The sequence below is a fragment of the Silene latifolia genome, chromosome 1, assembly GCF_048544455.1.
Source record: "Silene latifolia isolate original U9 population chromosome 1, ASM4854445v1, whole genome shotgun sequence".
In the NCBI taxonomy this organism is placed as follows: domain Eukaryota; kingdom Viridiplantae; phylum Streptophyta; class Magnoliopsida; order Caryophyllales; family Caryophyllaceae; genus Silene; species Silene latifolia.
Window position 1 is genome coordinate 190,590,940 of NC_133526.1, and position 20,637 is coordinate 190,611,576.

The following is a 20,637-nucleotide window of genomic DNA, read 5'->3' on the forward strand; positions in this document are numbered from 1 at the left end:
CCTCGTCCTCCTCAGCAACCTCCTCCTCGAGGATCTCGTCCTCAGCAACCGCCCCGGCTGCCCTAGCCGCAGCAAAAGCCTCCTCGAGAGCACGAGAAGCATCAACAGCAGTGTCTATCTCCATGGGAGCTCTCCCAGAAGTAGAAGCCTCGTCACCAGTAAAATTAAAGTAATTTTAGGCCGCATCAAGTGACGACGAGCCTTGATTAGGGGATTTTCGAGTTTTAGAAGCCCCGAAATCACTCTTTTCTCGCCATCTTTGGCCATATTCCCACAAACCCGATCACTCATGTGGTAATTTGGGTTAAGTCAAGCCTAAATTGAAGCCTAGTTATGGGTTCAAGTCGAAATTTCGGCAGCATTTCGTTATAACGACGTTTATGCCCTAGAAAAGTGCCCTGGAAAAGCCGTCACAAACCAAAATTCCGAGATGGTAGGAAGTTTACCCATCATTCAAGGATTCCAAATGTCAAGTTTCATTGCAAATGGGCGAGCCTAAGGCCATTTTCGAAGCAATTTACGGTCTAGCTGTGAAACCGTCTCAATTTCGCTCAAAACTCAACGAAAATTCGAAATAAATACATGGTCATGATCCTTATACTACCAATTAGCCATTTACATGGTCAATTTTACAAGGCAGGATCATTTGGGGGAAAAGCCCCAAATTTTCGACATTTTAGGGTTGAAAACCCTAAATTTTGTCGATCCAATTCGTCCATTGTAGAAGATTAATGCAAGAATGATATACATACCTCGATTAGTCATGGCAAATGCAAGCTTTTGGATCAAATTTTGGCGGAAATGGTTGAAGTTTGAGAGAGAAATGGATGAATTTATGTTTCGACGCAAATGAATGAAACACTCTGTTTCATCGCGTTTTTACGCTGAAAAGACACCTCTAGGAACAGACGCAACAGGTGTTGCGCCTATTCCAAGAGACGCAGCTCTTGCTGCGCCTCTTCCTTGGCTTCCCTTTATACGAGTTTTCAACAATTCGTTATGAGTTCGTTATTTGTGGGCCCATCTTTGGTGCGCCTCTTCCCCGATGCCATTTTATCTTTTTTGGTCCGTTTAACGATAATTCTTTGTTCAGACCCGCATTTCTAAGCCAACTGCAGACCATTGTGCATTATTTATTGCTTCCAAGACCTTGCTTGTCACAACGAGAAGGTATTCTTTGACAGGTGTTTCGACACGCCTTCATTATATTCCCCCAGCGAGAGTAAGCGGATAGACAATCCCTCTCGAGACATGGAGATAAATTCCTGATAAGGTTTCCCCAACGAGAGTTCACGACATACAATCGTTATTCTCGAATTCTTCTGAAGTTTGTTTGAAGACGACCCAAGCAGATTTCTCCCTGCAGTTCCCGCCTGTGTCCTGCTACCAACAATATTTCCTGTTTCCCCACGGAGTGCGATAAAGGTGTCGTTCTCCAGAGGTTCCCAGACCGGCAGGGTTCTTACACTCGAGCCTTGATTACCCCTTAAGTTGAACTTATTTTGGGCCTCCTTCCCATTGATGCTTTCTTTTAGGGTCCCATACCCTAGCACAATCCTTACTTATCTTTTAGGTCTTACCCTTTAACTCCTACGCTTGCCCTTATCCTTTAGCTCCTACGCTTATCCTTTAGCTCCTACGCTTACCCTTAGCTCCTATGCACCTCCGGAAACGTCTCTCAAGAAGTTTCAGGTATGGTCTCTTCTTATGGCCGGCGAGCCTCCTTACGTAGTCTAATGGACTTTAAACGACCCTCCCCGATAGTCGACAGACTCTAAAATGTTCCCGACGACAGGTCCTTGGTTCAGACTCCTTGAGCCGCCTCGCGTCGCCATAGTCATCAGGTTGTAATCTTCGATTGACCTGATGGCTATACTTTGACTTTCTCCTTGTCCAAGCCTCAGTCAAAGTGGGAGCTCTGAAGATACCTCATTTCTGCACCTCCCGCAAACCACCCGGTGATGATTGGACCGCGTGTTTGGTACGCGGAATGATTTGTGACAGTTCATAAGTTTATTGTCAAGTGATTGCTCAAGCATTAATGTCTACCTCTTAATTGTCATCTACGCGCCGATACGGTCGTTTTGACAGTAATTAGAGTACATTTGTAGTCCGGGCCTAAAACCGTCTTCATTTTCTAATAACCGCTAAATCCCGAGTCAAAATGTTCTGGAATGTTTCGGATATTTCTATTCCATATTTTATAAATCATTCACAATCTTTTATTCTTTGGTAAAGTATTTCCCGTAATATTCATACAAAATATTAAGAAAAATAAGATTAATCCGTTATTCCATAAACCACACACGGAAATATTTCTTCTGCAGGAGGAAACCACTTGGGAACAGACGCAGCAGGTGCTGCGCCTCTTCCAAGAGACGCAATGACCGTTGCGCCTCTTCCCATGTCCTTTTCTGCCTATTTTTCGTATCTTTTCATATCTTTTCGAGATTCACTTCCAAAGTTTCTCCGAAAACCCTATTCCGTCGTGTGATTAGTATAAATAGGAGCCTTCGTTCCTCATATTTCTCACGCGAGTGTCCGCCCTTCTCTTCTCCCTTTGCATTCTAGACCAAGTTCTTACTTTTTGGCGTCTACGGTCTTGAACATTCGACCACGTAAGCTCGGATCCTTCTGAGTACCAGCCTCGTTTGCATGACCGACCAATTTGACCAACTCCACATCAATCAACTTAATTAATCTTACTCCTTTTTTCCTCTTACGAGGGCACTTTCGTTACATTCGAGTCGAGCATCACTAATCATAAACTTAGTTCATCTCGTTTCGTCAACATGTAAGTCAGAGGGTGTAAATCTCTCTTTTGTTTATTGTTATTTACCTTTTTGTATTATTAGTGTAAGGTTTATGTCGAAAATACTTCTTAAAACCGATTTATAAAACCATGCTTTAAAACCCTTTTTACGGATTACCAGAAGATGACCGTCGAGAAAGGACGCAGCAACTGCTGCGCCTCTTCGAAGCGACGCAGCACCTGCTGCGCCTCTTCGTGAGGCTGCCGCAGTTCCCGCTTCCTTTCTTCTTCCTTCGTCCTCTGTCGATTCGTTGTTCGTAATTTGTTTTCGTTTGTTCTTCAATTCTTTGACATAATAGCATAATAATTTCACATGTATATTGTTTAACATCATTAATACGTATAATTCATCGTTAATTCCGACTTAAATCCCAAGTAATCCAATATTTGCGGGTTTTCGTCATTAAAATCAATCCGGGTTGTAGAGATTCGATTCTTTCATATTGAGTTTCTGGAATTCGATCTTTGGTATATTTTCATCTGTCTATTGTCATATTCGTCATTAATTCATCATTAATTTGCCATATTTAACCTATTTAGTTCACCTATGTCACTAATCAATCTTTCATTCATGTAATTAATTCGTTTGCGTTCGTCTTATCCATGTTTTGTTGCTTTTATGACTCATTCGCATGTAATTAATCCATTAAATCACTTTCATCCGAGTCTAAAATCGTAATTAATCCTTAAATTCACCAATTAATATTAACGATTGTCAGTTCCGGCTTCACAGCCAGAACTCACCCTTGGAACAGACGCAGCAACTGCTGCGCCTGTTCCAGGTTGATTTCTGTCTCTGAACTTCCGTTCTGCCTTGACCTAGTTTAATTAGCTTACGTATTAATCAACTATTAATCGTATTATCGCCTAATTCTTGTTCGCTTATTCCTTTATTCTTTTCTTTCTCAAATTATCCGTTTTGAAAGTATTTTCGACATAAATCAATTTAACCCGTTATAATTATTGTAATTTTCATTATTGTATTTTATTGTATTTCTCTTATTGTATCATTTGTATGCTTCCACATGTAATTGAGCTTAAATTCCTACTTTGACATTTATTGTATGCTAAATTAATTATTCACCGTCTTAGTTAAATCTTCACATATTAGGATTAAAACTTGGATGTTGCATTGCATGCATATAATCGACGATATATCGAGTACAGACAATTTCCCTAATCATTAGTAGAGGCCGCTATCGAGGCGGGCGGGATTAGGTGTTCGATCAAAAGAGCTTCCTAATGCGTACCCTCACCCCTTACTCCAGATCTCTGTGAACATCCGTGTTCATTGGCATCCACGAGAGTCATTCTAGACATAGAATGCTAAGGGTAACGAGTTCTTGGTGTCTATGTCATTACTTTGTGTCTTGACATGACGCGAGGTATTCGAACGGTTTCCAATTTTCCACAATAAATTGGTGGCGACTCGACAAATGTAAACGCTTGTTTCCCATGCTTCCCCGTGGCCCATGTCCACAAAAAGGTCATGGTCGTGCTTGTAGTAGTGTGACGTCCAGGAGTGTAGGATTATTTCGATAGTGTTGACAGTTGGATGATGTTGTTTATGAGTTCGAGAGTGTTGACAGTGGGATGATGATGTTTATGAGCGTGAGTAAACTTCGAGGACGAAGTTCCTTTTAAGGGTGGTAGAATGTAACATTCCGTTTGATGTTATGAGTGTCTTGACATCACATTTTCTAGTGGATAATATGGTACGGAGCTAGCAGCGTTTGTGAATAGTAGTTGGTAGTGTATGGAGTTAGTGTCGAGAGAGTCTATGATGTAGTTGACACGATATCGTGGGCCATGTTGTGGAGGTAGGAATAGTCGTGGAGTTGGTGTTAAGATTTCATGTTTTATAGGTTGGGGCTTTGTTCTGAGTTTTTAGTCGCGTTGTTGTGTCTTGATCGAGTTAGTACGTTTGTTTTGAGTATGGTTTGAACTTCGGGGTTGAAGTTCTTTTTAAGGAGGGAAGACTCTAATACTACGGTTTTTTATGTCTATGGGTACTCTATCGAGTGGGGCTTACTCTGTCGAGTAAGTATGTTTTTATACAAAACATTAGTCTGTCTGATGGGTACTCGATCGAGTATGTGTGGCACTCGATCGAGTAAGTTACTTACTTGATCGAGTAAGTGAGTCTTGCGGGTTATTTTAGCCGGTTTTTGTTAATAATGCGTGATTAGTATAAAAGGATTCCGTCACCTTTCTTAATCAGTTTTCACTTTTCTAAAACCTTTCAAGAGAGAAAAAGAGTTACGTTGTTCTCCTTCTTCGCGTTGTTAACATATCCCCAAGGCTAGGAGTGTCGGATCATCTTGTTCTTTACGCCGTTGTGATCCTTGTGTCGAGGGTAAGCTTTTTATATAATTCTTATAATGTTTTGTTAAAGTTGGTTGAAACCCTAATTGGGTAATTTAGGGGTTTTGGGGAGTATTGTTGATGTTAGATTGTGATTATATGTTTGATATGAAGTAATTTTATTGAAGGACGATGTTGATTAGCTGATTGTGACGATCTTGGTGATTGTTGTTCCAGGTAGGGTTTCCCTACTCGGTATTAATTAGTTGATGTGTGTGGTGGTTGTATTGTTATTGTTGATTTGTCATACTGCTGGAGTTTGTGATGGTTGTTGATTAATATCGTTGATTGTTGTTGTATCTGTCTGCGATCTTCGGGGTGCGTCCCTGGCTGAGTGGAGTCACTTGCGGGAGTGACTTCACGCCCTTGATTCGTCTTCTGTGGAACCCGCCACAGAAGGGATGTGCACATTAATGAACATGGGTTTATCGCTTGGATGAGATGAGCGGGGCTTAGGAGGGTACGGCTGTGGTACCCCACTGGCGGTGTGGAGTATCTGTTGCGATGGGTACTTTGGCAGGATTACACACTTTAGTGTGTAGTCAATGATGTGGAGATTGATTATGGAGACTGGGGTTGATGTGACGATTGAGCTGTTTGGCATTTGTTTTATTGTGATTTGTGTTGTGTAATTAGTACTGACCCCGTTGTTTGTTTTGTAAAACTGTGGTGATCCATTCGGGGATGGTGAGCAGTTGTTGAGCAGGTTTGATATGATGCATTTGCGCTAGCTGGGATGAGTCATCAATTGGCAATTAGAAGAGTCTTCCGCTGTGTCTGACGATGTCTGTAGTTGTTCAATTATGCTAGTAGACAGTTTTGGTTTTGGATTGTATTTTATTTAACAGTTTTGGTTTGAGACATGTAATCACTTAAACTATATTTACTTTTAATGTACGTTTATTTATTGTCTTATGAGTATCATTGCCTCGGGTAACCGAGATGGTGACGTTCCTATACCTGAGTGGTCCCGGTAAGGCACTTGGAGTATGGGGGTGTCATAATTTCTGGTCAAGTCCATACTACCGGGGGGTGCGGTTAGAATCACAGACCTAGATGGGAATGAATTTTCCAACCCAACTAACCTCGACCAACTGAAACGATATTATGCCTAAAATAGGAACAAAAACGCGCCTCGCGTAACATCACGTGTTGCTCTTGTGGCACGGAATAAAAACGGCCACTGGCCAGCTGTAATAAAGCTTATGTCACCTTGCTCTTGCATTTGATAATTCGTCATCCTCATTTCATCAAATAAATTGGATTGTGCTTTAGGAGTAAGTACAGCTCATGCTCATTTTCTAGTTCATTACAAGCTCTTGCTTAGAACAATTATTCTCTTACATTTACTTGAACTACGCGAAAGGGTTTGATTTCATTTTTAAAATGAATACGTAGGCAATCCTTCACAGGATACAACCCATTATTTTAAATGTAAATAGAAAGACATTTGCATATGCATTTGGAATTAGACAAGAATAATAAAAGAAAATCGCAACAGTTTCATAACCAATTAATCTTTTATTCATTTCCTTCCATAAAAATAATAATACACCACATAATAAAAATAATGCTAAAATAAATAGGCTAAGATTATAAAAACCCCACCATTATATTACAAATAATAATAATAATAATAATAATAATAATAATAATAAATAATAATACTACGACATAAGGCTATTCTTCCATCTTCCCCTTGCCTTTGTCATTTTTGTCATAATTCTTATCTCGACCACAAGCTGGGCGCTCATGCGCTATCTCAGACCTAATCACCAACGGTCTCTCTCGCGGTCTTGCCTTACCATTCTTATTAACTACCTTTTCGACGACAGGAGAGGTCTTCGATTTCTTCGACGGGTGAACAACTCGGAATCCGGCTTCTTCCTCTCCCTCGATCAAGTGCTTCTCTTTGTCCTTCGCTACATCACGAATCTTGTAGTCAACAGGCTTGCGCTTCCTTAGCCTCTCACGCTCCTCATGAGTAGTAGCCTTCCTCCACTGCAAGTAGGAATCCGATACCCATAATGCGCTAACCGAAGAGTTTAGGAACCACATGTTTCTTTGAGCCCATTTAAGGGCCCACACTCTTCGACTCTCGGTAGTAAGTGCCACGGCAGTCTGAGGAACACTATCAAGCTTAGGAATCATCTGTTTTAAGCCAACTTGCCTCATCAGTCTCTCTGGGAAGATGCATATCATGAATTCCAAGCCAGGAATGCTCACCGATCGAGTAGAATCCAGAGACGATACTCCAGTAACAGACTTGAGATGCCACCATGGTACAATCCATCTGATCAGGGGACCATCCTCATTCTTCAACTTGTTCTCCCAATAGTTGCAAACCCGAGTGAAGTCCACCATATAAAACCTGGTGCTCATTCCAATCGAGCAAGCATGGTAAGCAGGAACATTAAATGGGGGCTCGATCAACCGCAGACGCTCCATAAGCCAGACCTACCAAAGCAGGTATTAGCATCCAACCAACAAACGAAAAAAAACGAAAAAAAGAAGAAGGTTGTATTCTTTTTACCTGCAAAATGATGGGACTTCCTAAATAAGGAAGGTCGCGGTTGGCTTCTTGTTATCCAATCTCAATAGGATCTCTCCTAAGCATAGGCAAGCTGGGCTCTTGCGTAGCTCCATTTGCTCAACTAAACTCAAGTAACGAGGATCATCTCTCATCTCCTCATCGACATGCCTTTGGAGGACATAACCATGCAATAGGCAAAATGCGAATGCCCTACGCCTCGCAACATAGGAGATAGAAAGGTCTGCCCTATTTATTGAAAATAATTACAACGGGTTAATTGATTTACGTCGAAAATATACTTAAAACGGATGATTTGAGAAAAAGAAAGGAAAATAAATTAGTTTAGAAAATATACAGATTAAGGGCGATACTACGGTTAATAGTCGATTAATACGTAAACTAACGAATTAGGTCAAAGCAAAAACGGAAGTTCAGAGACAGAACTCAACCCGGAACAGGCGCAACAGAGCTGCGTCCTTTGGAAGAGGCGCAGTGCTCACCGCATCTGTTCCTGAGGTGAATTCTGGCTGTGAAGCCGGAATTGCATATCGTTAATGTTCATTGGTGATTTAATGCTCGATTATGGATACTCGACACAGATAAAAGTGGTTTAATGAATTATTTACATGCAAATTGGTCATAAAAACAATAAAGCATGGACTCGAACTATAACTAATCAATTGCAAGATTAATTACAAGGTTAATTACAAACTCAAACAAATTAAATAGGTTATTAATGCTAAACTATTGATGATGATGACGATGAACAGATGAAAATATACCAAAGATGAATTTCAGAAACTCGATATGGATGAATCAAATCCCTAAAACCCGGATTTGATTTTAGTGACGAAAACGCGCAAATATTAATTACAAGGAATTTAAGTCGGGAATAAAAAGATGATAAATTACTAATGAATTATATGCTAAATTTATTATACGAATGAAATAAGAATAAGCAAAGACGAATCAAAAATAAACAAACGAATTAAACAGAGGACGAAGGAAGAAGAAGGAAAGCAACAGCTTCACGAAGAGGCGCAACAGATGCTGCGTCCCTTCGAAGAGGCGCAGCCGTTGCCGCGTTCCTTCTCGATGTCGGTCTCCCGTTAATCCGTAAAAAGGGTTTGAATAAAGGTTTTATAAATCGGTTTTGAATATATATTCGACGTAAACCTTACAATAATGATTACAAAAAATAAAATACAATAGTAAAAGATGGGATTTACACCCTCAGACTTACATGTATGTTTGACGAAACGAGATTAACTAAGTTAACGTTTAGTGATGCGCGACTCGAATGTACGACGAAAGTGCCCTCTAAGAGGAAATTAAACAAAGTTGATTAAGTTGATTGAGTTGGTCAAATTGGTCGGTCATGCAAAACGAGGCTGGTACTCAGAAAGATCCGAGCTTACGTGGTCGAAAGTTCAAGCACGTAGACGCCAAAAAGCAAGAGCGTGGTCTTAGAATGCAAAGGGAGAAGAGAAGGGCGGACACTCGCGTGAGAAATATAAAGAACGAAGGTCCCTATTTATATTAATCACATGAAGGAATTAGGGTTTCGGTAAAACTTTGGATGTAAATCTCGAAAAGATCTTAAAATACGCAGAAAGGAGCTGAGGAAGAGGCGCAGCACCTACTGCGTCCTTTCCCCAATGGTTTCCTCCTGCGGAAAATAGATTCCGCGTTTCTATTATGGAATTGCGGTTGATCTCAAAATCCTTATTATATAAAATATAATTTCGGGATATAATTTACCAAAAGATTAAAAGATTGAAAATATGGAATAGAAATATCCGGAACATTCCAGAATATTCTGACTCGGCATTTTAAACTGTTATTAGAAAATGAAGACGGTTTTTGACCCGGACTCCAAATGTACTCTAATAACTGTCAAAACGGCCGTAACGGCGCGTAGATGACGACCAAGGGGTAGACACAGGTATTTGAGCTATCACTTGACGATAAACTTACGAATTATCAAAAATCGTTCCGTGTACCAAACATGCGGCCCAATCATCACCGGGTGGCTTGCGGGAGGTGCTGAAATGAGGTATCTACAGGGCCCCCACTTTGACTGAGACTTGGACAAGGCGAAAGTCAAAGTATAGCCATCAGGTCAATCGAATATTACAACCTGACGACTATGGCGACGCGAGGCGGCTCAAGGGGTCTTAGCCAAGGACCTGTCGTCGGGAATATTTTAGAGTCTGTCGACTATCGGGGAGGGTCGTTTAAAGTCCATTAGACTACGTAGGGAGGCTCTCCAGCCGTAAGAAGAGACCATACCTGAGATTCCTTGAGACTCCTTACTCTGTCGGACTCCAAGGGGAAACAAAACGTAATATTGAAGGGCAGCAGGATGTCGGTAGAAACTGCTGGGAGAAATCTGCTTGGGTCGGTCTTCAAACAAACTTCGGTAAAAAAACTTGAGATTGAGGTTGAACTCCACGTGTTGAGAGGAACAAATGGCTGTCTTGAACACTCGCTGGGGGAACATAATTGAGGCGTGTCAAAACACCTGTCAGAGGATATTCGCTCGTTGTGGCAAGCGAGGTCTTGATAAAGTACTGCGACGGTTCGCAGTCTGCTCGAAAATACGGGTCCGGACGAAGAATAAACATCAAACGGACCAAATATATGATATATGGTGTCGAGGAAGAGGCGCACCAACGATGGGCCCACAAATAACGAACTTATAACGAATTTTCGAAAATTGATTTGGAGGGAAGTTGAGGAAGAGGCGCAGAAAGAGCTGCGACTCTTGGAAGAGGCGCAGCATCTGCTGCGTCCTTTCCTGGATGTGTCTCTGTCCGAGTAAAAACTCGACAAAGGCCCGTGTTCTGTTCATTTCCGCAAAACACAAATCAGAAAAACTCTCTCAAATTTCAACCATTTTCCGTCAAGATTTGATCAAGATCTTGCATTTGCCATGACTAATCGAGGTATGTATCTTATCTTTGCATTAATCATCCGTATTTGCGCAATTTGGATCGACAAATTAGGGTTTCCAACCCTAAATGTCGAAAAACTTTGGGGCTTTTCCCCCAAATGATCTTGCCTTGTAAAATTGACCTTGTAAATGGATAATTGGTAGTATAAGGGTCATAACCATGTGTTCATTTCGAATTTTCATCGAGTTTTGAGCATTTGAGTGAAATTGTGACGGTCTCATAGCTGAATCGTAAATTGCTTCGAAAATAGCCTTAAGATTGCCCATTTGTGACGAAACTTGATATTTGGAATCCTTGTGTGATGGGTAAACTTCCTACCATCTCATATTTTTTATTTGCGATGGCTTTTTCAGGACACTTTTCTAGGGCATAATCACCGTTATAACGAAATGCTATCGAAATTCCGACTCGAACCCATGACTAGGCTTGAATTTAGGCTTGACTTGACCCATATTACCACATTAGTGGATGGGTTTCGGGATAAATGGCCAAAGATGGCGAGAAAAGGGCGATTTCGGAGCTTTGAAAGCTTGAAAACCCCCGAACTAAGGCTCGCCGTCACCTGACGCAGCCTAATTTTCTCTAATTTTGCAGGTGACAAGGCTTCTACATTAGGGAGAGTTCCCATGGACGTGGACACTGTTCTTGACCCTTCTCTTATGCTCGAGGAGGCGTTAGAGGAGGCTTTTGCTGCTGCGGCGGCGACCGATAACGAGGTCGTCGAGGAGGAGGCTGTTGAGGAGGAAGCCTCGAGGCTGGCCAACGTTGAACGAGGCGGTCATCATCTGAGGGGAGCACCGGAGTGGCCTAAGAGATGGGATAGCCGATATCTCATCTGGGCGGCAGAGAGTCACCTGTCCTACAGGACGGTGAAGAGCTTGGTAAATTGAATTCACCATTCCTTCATTTACCTTCTTTGTCCTTCCTTTGCTATTCCTTTTCTCTTTCATTCGAGCTAAAGATAGATTTCACATTGAATCAAAATAGGAGGCCGGGAACATCAGGTCCTTTTCGGGTTATACGACGATGATGGAGGCTTACGGGAAGCTGTCAGCGGAGGAGCAGACCATCATCGAGTTGGGAGCTTTTGGGGCCTTGGTAGGAGCGTGGAGGGACATCAAGGGAAGGAAGATCCGGGCTAACCTTTGCTTGATTCGAGCTTTCCTTGATCGGTTCTGGGACACGACCTCGACCTTTCACATGCCTTTTGGCAAGGTTGGGGTCACTTTGGAGGACTACGACATGATCTCTGGTTTCCAATGCGGGACAGAGGCTGTGGTGTGGCTGGAGACGGCCATGAGAGTGGACTCGGCTGAGGCTAGGAGTTTGATCGGTTGGAACATGGCGGCGAAAGATGTTGCGGTTCCCGGGTTGGTGCTGATTTCCTACGTCCTGGATTACTTTGCTGGGAAGATCCCGACGATGGTGATGATCGATGGGAGGGAGACGGCTTCTCCTCCTTGTACTGCGGAGCAGAGAGCTCGTATGTGGCTTTGGTGGTTCTTGTCTTCACTCTACCTTGGAGACAAGGGGGAGAGGCTGTCGACGAAGCTTCTTCCCTTCCTTTCTGACTTGAGTGGCCTAGGTCGTTGGGACTGAGTCACTCCCGGTTTTGTGGTCCTCACTCGCTACATAAGGGCCATGGTTCATCCGGAGCTGGTGGGGAAGGGGACTTATCCTGCTACTGTCGGCTCTGGACTTCTGCTGAATGTATGAACCTTCATTTCGTATCATAAAAGATCATTTTCTTCCCTTATCGAATCACGAAAGATCGTCATAGGTTATCTTGTTTTGCAGGCGTGGGTGTACTCCTACTTTCCGAGCTTCGCGCCCAAGAGGACGGAGCCGGGGGCGAGAGCTTATCCCGTTGTGAGGGATTGGGTGATGTGTTGTAGGAAGAGCCAGCGTTCCTCTCACAACGTCTATCGATGGGACGTGAACGCCTTGCAGCTGAGTGGCGTGAGTATCACTTTCCTTTATTTGCTTTCTCATCGCTTTGTTTCAGAAACGATCATAAGAATGACCTTTTGTTTGCTTTGTCTCAGTGGGTGCCCAGTCCTTGGGTGGACTACACTGACGTCCCTCCTTTTGTGGCTAAGGTCCTTCGACCTAGGAGCTCGAGCCGGTTGCTGCTGAGGACGTCGATGGGTCCAGTGTGGTACTTGGGCGAGCGTTTGACTCGCCAGTGCTCTCGAGATGTCTTCACGGTCCCCATCGATCCTCCTTGAACGATGTTTAGGGAGCCTTCCGATGCTGAGAGGGAGGCTGACCTGGCAGACGTCGGCGGCGACGGTCTTCTTCTTCCCGACGAGAATTACTCTGCGTTCACTCATCGGAGGTTGGCGTACTGGCTGGTCGTGGTAAGTGCTTCACTTTTCTTTCCGTGTTTGAAAATATGATGAATGATCACCGATTGCTAAGACCATTTGGATTTTGCAGGAGGTTGAGGCGGCGGGCGTTGAGCCCCCAGCGTACCCCGAGACCCTCGAGTACACTGATGCGGCGGGGATGACGACAATCTCCGAGCTTCGCGACTTTGGCGAGGCGGTGACAGATGATGGCATGGACGAGTGGCAGCATCTGATTCGGAGGGTAAGTTCCCCAGTTTTATTAGCTTTTGTATAAGAATACATTTGCCTATTCTTGTCCAATCATTGAGAATCCTTGTTTATTGAAATGCAGGTAGCGCCATCTCGGTTTGTGGCTTTGTTTATGTTTGAAATGATTGACATGAGCCAATTCTTGTCATTTGCAGAGGGAGCACGACCTGGAGCATGAGCTGGCGCAGTCCCGGGAGGAGACAACTCGCTTATTGAGGGATTTGGAGGTCCGCGACGCCGAGATCGCTGCTCTCGAGACGAGAGTTACCGAGCTAGACGGCGATCAACAGTAGTTGTTCTTCCTTTTGGTTGTTTTTGTTGTTGGCTGTACCGCATACACTTTTGTACATTTTAGGACTTTCATTTTGGACTTTCGAACTTTAATTCGGGCACGAGCCCCCAGTTTGATGTACATATATCCTTTTGGTTGTATATATGACGGCATGAGTGCCTTTGCTGCTGGGTTGTCTTGTTTCTACCTGCAGGTTAGCTTTGGACAGGTTTGGTAGATGATGGTTTATGCCGTCATGCTGCTGAAATTTACATAGAAATTGCACATAAAACATGTATTTTTATACATGGTCTAAATTAGCGCAAGACAAAGACTCGAAAAAATGCAAAAAAATTGCCGAAAATGACCGGACGGTAGGGAGGGCTACCCCCTAAAAAAAAGAAAAAAATAGAAACGCATAAGTTTAAAATGAAATATGAAACGGGAGTGAAATGATTCCCCCAAAAATAAAAATAAAAAGAAATGGGTAAGTTTGAAAATAAATAGTTAAATTGGTGAAATGATTCCTCCAAAAAGAAAAAAAATAAAAAGAAATGGGTAAGTGTGCTTATTTGACGAAAATACCGATTTCGCCTCGAAAAGCGTGCCCATATGATTAGGAAACTCGAAATATGGTAATTCGACGGAATTACCAAAAATAATAACTTATACGAATAGGAAATTATGTTTAAGGAATTAGGAAAGATCCAACGCGGAAAATCACAGAAATATCTCTGAGGAAGAGGCGCAGCATGAGCGACGTCCCTTCGAAGAGGCGTAGCACTTCCCAGTGTGTCCGTGTTCTGACTGATTTTAGGAAACAACTTTTAGTATAAATATAGACGTCGATTGAGGTTTTATTCACATAATTCTTCCGTCTTTCTTCCGTCTATTACATAAAACTCTCTAATTAATTATACAACATGGATACTTTGGAAATCCGTCTCAAAGAATGGACAAATGAATTCACCAATGTGGAGAACCATGATATGGGTGCCTATAACTTTGGATCGATTTTGAGCTTGAAATTGGTTAAGGTTGTTAAACCATTCTTGGATGCTTGTCTTGAGCATTGGGACCCTAATTTCCACGTGTTTGCCTTCCCTGGAAGAGATATATGTCCGTTCCCCGAAGAAATTGTTGCAATTGGTGGATGGGACCCAGAACATATGCCTGCTATACCCTCTACTTCTCAAGGGTATAAAAACAAATTTAGGGATTTGCTTGGATTGACAAGAGTTGAGGTTGACCGTCTTGTGACCTCGAAGGGAGACCGAATGCTTGATTTCATCGATCGATTCATATTAATGTATTTTTTTTATTCTATTATTTATTATTTATTGTTTGTATGCTCTCACATGTAATTAATCTAATCCCTACTTCAACCCAATTGTATGCTAAATTACATGTTAACCGACTTAGTTAATCTTCACATGTTAGGATTAAAACGTTGTTTGTTGCATTGCATGTATATAACCTTCAACATATCAACTATGAACGATTTCCCTAATCATTAGTAGAGGCCGCTATCGTGGCGGGCGGGATTAGGTGTTCGATCAAAAGAGCTTCCTAATATGTACCCTCACCCCTTACAGATCTCTGTGAACATCCGTGTTCATTGGCATCCACGAGAGTCATTCTAGACATAAAATGCTAAGGGTAACGAGTTCTTGGTGTTCATGTCACTACTTTGTGTCTTGACATGACACGAAGTATTCGAAAGGTTTCCAATTTTCCACAATAACTTGGTGGCGACTCCACAAATGAAAAAGCTTGTTTTCCCAAGCGAACCTTGTGGGCCCGCGTCCACAAGTTTGTTACGAGAAGAAGGAGGTGGTAGTTCGGTTTATTGTGAGTTAACATAAAGTTCAGATTATTATGAGAAGACGGTCAATAGTTTGAATTATTCTTATTAAATAATCCTTGATTATATGTATTTTGATTTGGGTTTATAGTGGTGGAGGAATAGGATAAAGTGTAAGGTATTTAATTCAAGAAAGTAGGAAAAGAGGTAATTAATTAATGGAAGAGAGAGAGAGAGAGAGAGAGAGAGAGAGAGAGAGAGTGATTAAATGTGTATTAAGAACATGGAGGATCCTACTTAAATAAAATATTTTTTTTCAACTTCTAAAATCAATAGCCGGTGAAAAGTCAAGAAAAAACTCATCATTTATACTATGTAGATAATAATAAATTCAAGCAGGCAGGGTTACTAGTTGATCAAATTGCTTGTATATATTAGAGTAATGTAAGTAAATAATGTGGTGGGTGGCAGGGCAGTCGACATCATTTCCACAACCTTTGTATCTAGATTTGATAAAACTAACCCGACCCAAAATACGCTGATGGAGGTCCCGAAATTGACATGGACTACAACCCCTGAATGTGACCCGAAACCATAATTGCCCCGGCCCAACACCCGAACATGACCCGAGCTTTGTTGACCTGGAACTTACCTAGCCCGAAATGATCCGGCTCGAAACCACCCAACTCAGAAATAATCCGACAAAACATTACTCTAATTGATTAAAAATAATAATTGAAATGATTGAATTAAAAACATACTTTAAATTATTTACGTTTAAATAAAGAATCAATCATTAAAATTAAACCAAATATGAGAAAAAGACTAAGCTTAAAGGAGTAAGAGCTCTCTTACTCAAGTCATGAGGTTTGTGGTTCGATTATCACTCGCGATATAAGTGCGCTCATTTGATAAAAAAAAATAAAAAAAAACTAAACCAAATATAGGTAATAATACTAAACGTACATTTATTTTCTTTTAATCATTGACCCAAAAATGACTCGGATCCGAGACAACCCGACCTGTTTGACCCGAAAAGGCGAAAATAACCTGACCAACATATCGAAACAAACTCGGAACCAGAACTGACATGACTCGACCCAACCCAAAATGACCCTACCCGATCCAAATTAACCCGTAAATGTGACGCACCCGATCTGGTGCCAGCCAATTAATCCGTTTGCCGGGTCAATGACTGTATCCTTCATTCCTTCACGTTTGTTTGACACCATTATAAATAGCAAGAAAACTCAAGCACAAAATCATATCATACAGTCATACACCACCATCAATCCATTATTATGGAATTTAATGGTAGTTATTTTCTAAACATACTTTTATTTCTTTCCGTTGTACGATTAATAATTAAGTTTTTCACCAAACACAAATCAAATACAAGGAAATTACCACCAAGCCCTTCACCATCACTACCAATTTTCGGAAATCTCTTTTGTTTAGGTCCTTTGCGACATAAATCATTAGCTAAACTAGCTAAGATACATGGCCCTATCATGTTTCTTAAGCTAGGACAACTCCCAACTGTTGTTTTATCTTCGGCTTCTGTCGTCGAAGAAGCCATACGAAAACATGACCTTACCTTTTCCGATAGGACCGTCATTGATGCAATTTGTGCACTCGACCACCACGACAATTCAGCCATCTTTCTTCCACCAACTTCGAAATGGCGTAACTTACGTAAACTCTCAAATTCCCACATGTTAACAGCCCGAAAACTCGACGCTAGTCGGTACATTCGAGAAAATAAGGTGAGAGATCTTTGCTCTTACGTTAAAAAATGCACCAATACGGGGGCGGTTGTCAATATTGGGCAAGTCGGTTTTGATGTAATATTGAACGTAATGTCGACTTCTTTATTTTCATTGGATTTGGCTGATCCTGTTTCGGAATTATCTTGCTCATTCCGAAAAACGTTTCGACATATTGTTGAAGAAATGGGGATGCCTAATCTTGGAGACTTTTTTCCGATTATGAAAAAGCTCGATCTTCAAGGTATCAGACGGCGTACAAGTATTCACTTCCGGAAGATGCTCGATGTGTTCAATCAGATCATTGAACAGCGGTTGCGCGATAGATGCTTGCCAAATTATGTACGATGCGACGACGTTCTGGAGGCGTTGTTAGACATAAAACCAAACGAAGCAGAGTATATTGAGGCATTAGCTATTGCTCACCTATTCATGGTAAGACAGTTTCTTTGACTACTCACCTTATTTTTACAATTATATTCATTTTCATTAATTTTATCAAACTCATTTTTACACTAGCAAAATAATTTTATTAAATCTAATTGTTGTGACCACCATTACTTCTACTATTCCCGCAGTCATTATTGTTTCTTTCACTACTACCACGTTTAATAATGTTAATTTTACTACTTCCGTTATTATTACCATTACTTTCATTACTCCAACTGCTATTATTGTTACTTTTATTACTGTCATTACTATTACTATTATATTAGTATAGAACCCGTGCTACAGCACGGTAATTTTATAGGGAGTGTTTCTAGAGAGTTGTCCAAATTAATATTATTTGTATAAATTGAATATGATTTTAATTTAATGTTAAATGTACTTGTTATAACTTACATGAAAGTATACGAAAGTTTACTAACATGAAGGGATATTTTAAGTTACATTATATCTGTTTTGAAGTATTAATAAAATTATAATTGTAAATGATATTACATACAACTAAATGATGACATTAATAATACATTTTAATTTAGATGTACGATCTCTAATTAAAACACGTATTAGCCTTATTAAGAACGTAATTGCTAAATCCAACACGTCATTTTGCTATATCCTACACATTTTTCCTATTTTTTCCACCACTACCCTTTTTAATAAAAAAAAAAAAAAGAACTCCCAAAAACCCAGGCCGACAACCCCCTGCTGCACACCCTCCTCTTCCCCTTACTCCGACCTCCATTCCCACCGGCGCCGACCACCTTCCCTCACGCTGTCAACCCCCTCCACCAGCGGCGATCATCTTCCCCACGCCGTCGACCCTAGTCCCGTTATCGACATGTGAACTCGTCGATTTGTGAACGCCATTAATCCAAAATTCTTCCCTTCTCCATCGCCGACTACACTCCCCTCTGTCCGTCGTTGTGGACCCTCAATTTTCTCTGACGCCGACCAGTTGATGGGGCAGCTTGAGGGGTGGCTGGCAGTGGGTGCAAACATTTGGCCTCTTTTCTCTTTTTATTTTAGGGTTGTTTCTGTGTAAAAAATAAAAGGGACAAAGTCGGAAAAGTTTGCAAAAATGTGTTGGATTTAGTAATATGGCGTATTGGAAATAACACATCCCATTAAGAAATCCGGTAAAAACGATGATATAGTACGAATCTAAAAAGACGATTTATAAATTGGGGGATAATCTCGGTAGAATATTGTGTATTGTGTATATAATATTTTTTTTTTTTTGAAATATATTGTGTATGTAATTTGAGGATTGTGTATTGGATGATAATCTCGATAGAGAATATTGTATAGTGTATATAAAGTTGCCATTTATTGTTCTTAATTTTCTGGGATTTTCGGTGTGTGTGTGTGTGTGTGTGTGTGTGTGTGTGTGTGTGTATATATATATACATACAATTATGTGGCAATATATTATTCATTACAATAGTTTAAAAGGGGATATTTTAGGATGGAATATTCTATATGGGGGCAGTTGAGCAGGAAACTTGAGCGGGAATAACACTATAAGGGATTTGGTACATCAAATGTTATTAAAATTATTTTATCAAATTTAATTTTAAATCAGTTGATTATCTAATTTTATATAATATACAGATTACGGAATATTGTATCTTTTTGAAACAAACCTGATTTATTTCCCGTTACATAATTTCCAAAACATAGACTACTATATTATGTTTATCTATGTTAAACAATTAACATCTTTCTGTATCTAATAAACTATATAGTATAATGAAATTGTATAGATTTATCTGCTTACATTAAATTCCCTTGATTTCTAGATTATATACATAGTATTGATTGATTGATTAGATTAAATTAGATTAGCCTATGACCTTTGCTTTCAACAGACAAAAGAGCAATCACTTAATAACATGCATATTGCCTAACATACATGCTCTTAAAGTCCGTCGGATAATGATAGGGCGCTATCGCGTGGCGTCGAGATTGGGTGCCAACCTCTCACATGCATCCTTTATTAACGGGGTCCCCACTTATTGCATGTGAGAGGGTGGCGCCGATATTGGGTATCACCAACTCATTTTCGTAGTCATAAAATGCACAAAAATTGACTGATTGTGCTAATCCAATGACTTCTCAATGTTTTCTCCCCATCTAGGATTTAATTGTAGCGGCAGCAGACACAACATCAATCACATTTGAATGGGCAATGGCAGAACTAATTTGTAATCCTAACAAGCTCAAAATCTTACAAGCAGAGCTTCGAGAAATGGTCGGAAAAGGAAATTCCGTTCAGGAAGATCATACCACTCAGCTCCCATATTTACAAGCAATTGTCAAGGAAACCTTGAGACTACACCCTCCAGCTGCAATCCCACTGAGAAAAGTCAATTCAGACGTAAACATGTGTGGATACACAATCCCTGCAAACTCAATGGTGTTACTTAACATATGGGCTATTGGAAGAGACCCTGAGACTTGGAATAACCCGGAGAACTTTGGGCCTGAAAGATTTTTGGGATCGGAGATTGATGTCAAACGTCATAATTTTTATATGATTCCATTTGGTGCTGGTCGTCGTATGTGTCCTGGTATGCCACTGGTCAATCGGATAATTCCTCTGATGCTTGCTTCACTCATTCATGAGTTTGATTGGATACTTGAAGATGGTGTCACACCCGAAAATATGGACATGGGGGAAAAAGATGGATTCACAATTGAGAAAGTTCAACGACTTCGTGTTGTTCCAATTTGTCGTTAATTATTACTCATTTCCTTCGTTAACATTGTCTCATTTGCTTTTTAAGAGTTCAAAGTTTTGAAAATTTGACTGTATGTTGTTAATAAATCACGGAAGTGACAATTAAAACCCTTATTTAATCAATAGTGCAATCAAGCCCCCTAACTTTTATATGTAGCAATTAGCCCCCTTAAGTCTAACTAAAGGTGAAATTCAACCCCCTCCCTATTTCTCTTCAAAATCTCATGACAAAATCAACTACTGCTCTGTACACTCTTGGTTTTATACGTATAATTTCTATATATAATTAAATTATACAATACTATTTATCACTCTTTAGTCCTTACTCAGTCATATACATGAC

General features: G+C 40.7%; 1 protein-coding gene across 1 annotated transcript; it reads left to right on the forward strand.

The window, feature by feature from the left end:
- The first annotated feature begins 17,200 nt into the window (after positions 1-17,200).
- Positions 17,201-20,294, forward strand: LOC141589888 (drimenol monooxygenase-like). Its single transcript, XM_074410510.1, has 2 exons — positions 17,201-17,542; positions 19,692-20,294. The coding sequence occupies exons 1-2, from the start codon at positions 17,201-17,203 to the stop codon at positions 20,292-20,294; spliced, it is 945 nt and encodes a 314-aa protein (XP_074266611.1).
- The last annotated feature ends 343 nt before the right edge of the window (positions 20,295-20,637 follow it).

Bases quoted from the DNA above. Each gene is read 5' to 3' on its own strand.
- LOC141589888 (XM_074410510.1), top strand. From the start codon at position 17,201: ATGTCGACTTCTTTATTTTCATTGGATTTGGCTGATCCTGTTTCGGAA. The intron at 17,543-19,691 runs GTAAGACAGTTT...CTCCCCATCTAG, and splicing joins CTATTGCTCACCTATTCATG to GATTTAATTGTAGCGGCAGC.